General features: G+C 37.3%; 1 protein-coding gene across 5 annotated transcripts in view; it reads left to right on the plus strand.

The window, feature by feature from the left end:
* HIPK3 (homeodomain interacting protein kinase 3) overlaps positions 1-7525 on the plus strand; it is a 99211-nt gene that overhangs the window by 63720 nt on the left and 27966 nt on the right. For all 5 annotated transcript variants that reach the window (XM_011936371.1, XM_011936373.1, XM_011936372.1 and 2 more), the window contains exon 3: positions 6058-6181. In XM_011936371.1, the coding sequence (XP_011791761.1) occupies positions 6058-6181 (124 nt within the window). The remainder of the gene's footprint in view (positions 1-6057; positions 6182-7525) is intronic.

The following is a 7525-nucleotide window of genomic DNA, read 5'->3' on the forward strand; positions in this document are numbered from 1 at the left end:
CTGCAAGTGGTCTAGTAGATGTGGTATGAATGTGGAAGCTGTCTTTCAGATTACATCTATTTATTTTAGTAAAGTAGAATATAAGGACAACAGTGAGGATGAGGAGGAGGTGGAGGTTTGAAAAGAGGAAATGTGAAGTAGGACAGTGAGTATGAATAGTTTACAGGAATGTATATACTGCTTTACATTTCACACACGTTCTTTTACTTAGTCCTTTAGATAATCTTCTGAGTATGTAAGGTTAGTAAAACCCTGTTTTAAATATGAAAATACTAAGGCTTAGGTAAATTACTCACCATTAAGGGGAGAGCTGTGTATCTACTCCTGAGTGTTTGAAATCTAGCTCTATTTAGGTGATTTTTATTATGTGAAATCAATACTTCCTTACCAGGCTCCAGTATTTGTCTTCCCAGAGTTTTTCTTCATACATTCCCAACTTTTTATTTTACTTTTATTTTTATTATTTTTTTTTGAGACGGAGTCTAGCTCTGTTGCCTAGGCTGGAGTGCAGTGGCGCGATCTCGGCTCACTGCAACCTTTGCCTCCCAGTCTGAAACAGATTCTCCTGCCTTAGCCTCCCGAGTAGCTGGGATTACAGGTGCACACCACCACACCTGGCTAATTTTTGTATTTTAGTAGAGACAGAGTTTCACCATGTTGGCCAGGCTGGTCTTGAATTCCTGACCTCAAGTGATCCTCCCGGCTTGGCCTCCAAAAGTGCTGGGATTACAGGCGTGAGCTACGACGCCCGGCTGGATTCCATTTATATGAAATGTCCGGAATAGGCAAATCTATAGGAACAGAAAGTGGATTTGTGGTGGCCTAGGGATGGAGAGGTTTGGGGAACTGGAGAACTGACTTCTAGTGGATAAAATGAAAATTGTTTTTCAACTTAACCACTTTAACATAAGTTTTATATCAGTGCTTCAAGATTTTAGAGTGAAAGGATTTGCTCTTAATATTGATAAATTCAATTGAAAGCACATGGCAAAAAATAAAAAAGGAAAAGAAATGGCATTTCAGATGTAGATTGGCTTTATCACATGTCCTAAACTGTTGTGTTTATGGTTTTCACACTTACCTTCTAACCGTGAGTTACTATTTATGGAGTGGGAGAAACAGGCTTAGTTGTATTCTCCATTTAACTGGCATGTTTAATTTGCGCCTTGACTGTTCTACAAAAGTACAAATGATGTCTCTTCTCTGCAATATCCTTAGCACTGCCACACTCAGAGGATAAGAGTTAAGGTAGATGAAAAAAGCGGAAGAACTTTCTGTAGGAGTAGGACAGAAGATTCTGTGAGTGGTCCACAAGTCAGAATTCCTGCTATGGTCTTTTTCATACACAAGTATATTTAGCCTATGGGAGGAATTTGAGAGCCAATTAAGATGAAACCAGTAAACTAAGCTTTATTCACTACTGACAGACAGATTGTATTCTTTCAGTGCATGGTTTATTTTTTAAAGTGTATTGTGTTGTAAGACTGGCTGGTAGAACTGTCATGTCTCCGGCAGTTTCATCTAGATTGTAAGTGTTTTCAGGCATGGCTTCCCAGCTTTTCTCATGCTATGGTATGATATACATAGAAAATGCATGGCATGCTAGGGTTAACTGGGGAGAATTTGGTCTTGTTTGTAGGGGACTTGGTGAATAAATTTACTGCATTTTCTCTATTATAGATATGTATTGTGAAATGAAATGCAGAAGCTTTTGGGAAGCTAGTTGTGGCAGCTGTGAAAGTGTGCCACTCAGAGTCCCCTTCAAGAGAGTCCCCTGTGTGGAGCAGCTGGCTGTGAGCCTCCAGCTGCTGCACCTTCAGATGTACTGCAGTGCTCAGGCTGAGGCCATACTTCCTTTGGGCCCCTTCCCACCGATGACCAGGCACAGTGAGGGGCACTAGAGTTGGGCTATTCTTGCTTGATGGGAGGTTCCTCATACAGATAATGTTTGTTTAGGGACTTGGTATTGGCCCAACCGAGACTTTCTCGTAAGTGCACTGCTGTGAGAGGTTCTTTATACCCAACTCCTCCTTTGCCTCTCTTCTTCCACCCTCAGACCCTGCTCAAGTTTCTCCTCACTTCCTTCTGCTTCCTCCGCCTGTATGCTGCCCAGGCATCTTCCCCAACAAATTTCTGGCATATCTAATTTGCTTCTCAGAGGATCTGAACTAATGCAATAATAGATAGTGAACTTATATAAAACTCCCAGTTAAAACTCTTTTGTATTTTAAAATGGGAAACTTGAGTTTGCTTCTGTGAGTGTAACTTTTGTATCTTAGATTTTATGTTTGAGTGGCTATGTGCAATTCCTGATCAAGATTTTGTAAAGATGACTCTATTCTTGTTGTCACTATCAGTTAGAAACTTGACTTATTCATTAAATGGTAGCACATGGCAGAAGGAATTTGTTGCTCTTTGTCTGACAGAAACTCTTTCCTTACCATTAACAAAATTAAAATGATTTCAGTCTTTTTAAATGGTATATCTTAGGTGCTGTTATTCTGTTACTTTTCTTTCATTGCCAAATGCGATACTGAATATTTCTACACCAAAAAATGTCAAATCCTATGAAGAATTTTTCATATTAAATATTTCAAAATAATCATAAAGCTTTTATACCACAGTAATAGGCATATCATTAGTCTTACTAATTTTTGTTTCACATTCAGATTAGTATATGGTTAACATTGGTAGTGAATCTCATTTCCATGCCATACTTTCAAAACTGCATTTTTGCTTTCAATCTTTTTTAGTATAGGTTAATATATGCCCTTTATAAACTTTTGTGCCCTGTTCTCTTTCTTTCTGCCTAGACTTCTGTATTTGAAGGCCTAGTCGAAACCCAGACTGCACTCTGATACTTTTCTTTGTGTGATTCAACCTATGTTGAAATGATTTATTTGAGAAATGTTTACTGAATGCATATTCTTTACAAGGTTCTGGGTACACAAATAATGAACAAAAAAGGGATAAGGTCTCCATCTTTGATAGCTTTTTTTGGTACAATATTGTGAATATGTAGGATTAATAACTTAGTACAGCTTACTTTTTTTCATCTTTCTACAACACATTTTAGCATTTGATTTTACCTAAATATAATTCATGTGTATACATCTACACAGACACTTGAATATTTTGTCAAAAGAATGAAAACCTCGGCCGGGCGCGGTGGCTGAAGCCTGTAATCCCAGCACTTTGGGAGGCCGAGACGGGCGGATCACAAGGTCAGGAGATGGAGACCATCCTGGCTATCACGGTGAAACCCCGTCTCTACTAAAAATACAAAAACTAGCCGGGCAAGGTGGCGGGCGCCTGTAGTCCCAGCTACTCGGGAGGCTGAGGCAGGAGAATGGCCGAAACCCAGGAGGCGGAGCTTGCAGTGAGCTGAGATCCGGCCACTGCACTCCAGTCCGGGTGACAGAGCGAGACTCCGCCTCAAAAAAAAAAAAAAAAGGAAACCTCTTATAACCATGTTTTGAAGATCTTTCATACCTCATAGAATCTCCCCATGGCTCTTAATTGTTTTCAAGAAATGCCTGTGGATTGGTTAAGGTTCTACTGAATCTTAAGTATTAATTACAGCAGAGATGGGGCCAAGACTAGAATATTTACTGGGCAGATCCCAAGTCTGTGGTAGAAAACAACTTGTTTATTATCCTCTGAATTTTCTTTGCCAGAAGAGTTGTAGGGAGGAAATGGGATGGTCCTCCCATTGGTCTAACTTCTTGAGTGTAGGGCTTTGGTTCTCAACTTTGGCTGTATGTTGAAGCCACTCTTGATTCCTAAGCCTAATCCCCAGGGTTTCTGATTTAATTGGTATAGGGTGTGGCCAGGACCAAATGATTGTAATGTACAGCCAAGATTGAGAACCACTGCCTTAGGAGATGACAACCCCCAGTCTTGGTTAAGAAATTAGCAGATTTATTTTACTTAACTCTAGATAATATATGTACTGAGAAGGTCTGGGAACCATCCCAATAGTAATGAGGTTCCATAGCTCCCTGATCTTTGTTTCAAAGGTCTGTTCTACACGAAAAGATACCAGAGATCCTCAGAGAAATAGCTGTTTCTAGGACTGGAGCAGGGAAAGAACAAGATGAGCCTGGAATATCTTGCCGTGTTAGAAAGCAAAGAAATAATCTGAGAATGATGAGGACATGTCAGAAGAACATAAAAGTCTGAGGGAGTTCTGACTGGTCAAATCTGGGATTTTTTTTTTTTTTTTCCCTCTGAAACAGAGCCTGGTTCTGTCCCTCAGGCTGGAGTGCAGTGGCACCATCTCAGCTCACTGCAGCTTGGACCTCCTGGGCTCAAGCGACCCTCCCACCTCAGCCTCCCAAGTAGCTGGGACTACAGGTGTGGACCATCACCCTGGCTAATTTAAAAAAAAAAAAAAATTTTTTTTTTTTTTTGTGGAGATGAGGTGTCATTATGTTGCCCAGGCTGGTCTAGAACTCTTGAGCTCAAGCAATCCTACCATGTTGGCCTCCCAAAGTGCTGGGATTACAGGTGTAAGCCACCACGCCAAATCTGGGAAAATTTGAGAATCAAAATAAGTTTGTAGTCATGGATTATAACTCATTGAATAAAGTAGGAGTCCTTTAATCTGTACTCATACGGGTAAATAAATGAAAAAAATGAAAGTTTGATAAGAAATGGGTTATTTATATAGTTTCAAATTGAGATCCCACAAAATACTTAATTAGAAAGAGAAAAGGAGGAACTTAGTGGTGGAGAAATATAGCAGACATCATGTGATCAAAGTAAAAATTATTATTAATGGAACATATCAGAATTGCATGCCTAATAAGATACAATGAGAAAACATGATCACTTCTGTGATATTCCTCTGAATCTAATTGTGAGGAAACATCAGACAAACCCACACTGAGGGACGTTTCTCCAAATACCTGGCCTGTAATATGTTATGCAAAGGTCTTGGAAATCTAGACAGAACTTAGGAATTATTCCATATTGAAAAAGACTGAAAGCAATAAGGACAACTAAATGCAATGCATGATCCTGAGTTGGATCCTTTCGCCAAGAAGGATGGTATTAGTATAATTGGCCAAACTTAATTGGAGTCTGAAGTTTAAATGGTGGAGATATATCAGTGTTCATTTCCTGATTTTGATGATTGTATTGTGGTTATGTAGGAGAATATTTTTGTTTGTAGGAACTATAAAGTATACAGAAATTTGGCAAGTTATTCTCAAGTGATTTAGGGAAAAAATATGTACTGTGCTTGCAACTTCTCTGTAAGATTGAGATTGTTTTAAAATTAAACACACATGCACACACAAATCTAGGATAACTGTGATACGTATGACTTCTTTGGAATTACACAGCTATACGTGGGGTCTGTCTTAGAACATGAATCTTCTCAAGGGAAATCCATATGAAGGTATAACATAATTTATCTAGGAATAATATGTTTCTTGGATTACATTTCCCAAATGACCAAATCCTTTTAAGTGCTAAAATGCTTTTAAACTATTTTGTTATATGCTGTATACTTGTCTGCCTTTTAAGACAGAATACACTGAATTTAAGTTTAATCTCTTGGATGACTAATAGCTCCAATTAGGTAAATTTTTATTACTGTATTCTGAAGTAATATCTAGGTCTAGATTCACTTTTAGCCTTTGAGGGTTTTGCTTCGTTTTGGTTTTATCTCTCAATGTCTGGTTTTCAGTTCCGCTGATGTCATAGTATGTATTTAATAGTTTGCCAGTTCTCTTCCTGTTGTGTTATTTCTGATCTGCTATAGTCTTAAAAACAAGATCTATGTTTTTCAAAAAATGTTATGTTAATAAAGCTATGAGGGAACAGGATTACGGTGGAAGAGACTTTATTATAGAAATGTTGTACTCATAGTGCCCCTTTCAGATTAATTCAGAATTATGTCTAGGTTTCAAAGAGTTTTGAAATAGTGAAGAGTTCCTATACATAGAATGTGATACCTCTGTCGTTTTACTAACTTCCTAGAATGCCAGTTGAAATTAGGTAATTTTAGAGAAAAACCGCCCTGATTTTTGTTTTAATTTTAAATTTCAGAGCTCCAGAGATTATATTGGGGTTGCCATTTTGTGAAGCCATAGACATGTGGTCATTGGGATGTGTGATTGCAGAATTATTCCTTGGATGGCCACTCTACCCAGGAGCCTTGGAGTATGATCAGGTAACAAATAATGATAATCTAATAGTATTGGTAGAAAGTAAAGAATAATAACAGACTTACAGGAATGCATGGTTGCAGGTGTACAATACACTGGAAAGTCTTTTTAACATAAAGTGGCAGAACCTGGGATCTTGTAGAATTGATTTTGAAAACTTTTATAATGCTGAAGTAAGTTTTCATAAAGTTACAGCCTACAGAGTCTCAAAACCAGTTTTGTAAAATAATTGGGAAAATTTTATACTGTAAACATATAAAAGATTGGATTGTATCCCTTTAATTAATTGTGCTTTGCTTGGGTGACAAACTTTGATGATGTATGAAACGTCAGCCCCTCCCAAGGCATGAAAGCTCCTAAAAGTCGTTAAAACTTTTGGTCTTAAACCAACTGCCATTATATTGGTGTTTTAAATACCTCTGTCACTTGAACCCTCCTCAGTCTTTTTAGCTGTTTTGAATGGTGCTGAAATTCTCTTTTAGCACTGTTTAATGATTCTCTGTAGAATTCAGCAAATTACCTTATTAAGCACACTTTTCATGGTAGTTTTCAGGTATATTCATTAGCCTTTCTATACTATTAAGCAATGTTGTTTGCTAGTAGTCTTAATTATTAATACCAAGATTATTATTTGAAAAAACTGCCATCATATTCATTATTCTTTGAGTATCTTTGAGATAATGTACTCAAATCATTCTAATAGAAAATGCTAGTCAAAATCAACAAAGTAGTTACATTAATTTTGTCATTCTGAGTAGTATTTTTATTTAGATGATATTTAACTTTCAAGGAAGAAAAAATAGAAAATAGAAGAATTAAAAGCACCTATTACATAATTGTGATTATAGCCTATAATCTAATCATGATTATATTAATCTAATCATGATTAGAGCTATTTATCAAGAGGAATAAGAGAGGTAATTAATTTAAGTGACTTAAATGTTCTGAGATGACTCTCATTTAATACTGATTATTAGATTAGATGTTATCATTTACTTTAATCTATTGTCATCATGAATCTTCCCTTTTAGGTTAGGTTTTCTATAATCTCCACCTTCCCTCCTCCATGTTCAGGATTCCACTGAGTTTCTGTAAAATTTTCCATACATTCTGTTGTCTTTCAGCTTTCTATCCAATTACTAGCTTTGATACAGGTGCAAGACTACTGTCAGTTCTGAACAAGTTAGTAATTGAATCAGAGTCCCGTAGTCCTTTAGCTGCTGGAGTACTGAGGCACCAGTAAAATGGTAGAAATACAGCCTTGGCTTTGTAGATTAGTCTATGGCCTGCATAGTACCCTGGAGCAGGACACCCTCTAGTGGCAATTTCTTTCTTTCTTTTTTTTTTTT

Source organism: Colobus angolensis, unplaced genomic scaffold, assembly GCF_000951035.1.
Source record: "Colobus angolensis palliatus isolate OR3802 unplaced genomic scaffold, Cang.pa_1.0 Scaffold152, whole genome shotgun sequence".
In the NCBI taxonomy this organism is placed as follows: Eukaryota; Metazoa; Chordata; class Mammalia; order Primates; family Cercopithecidae; genus Colobus; species Colobus angolensis.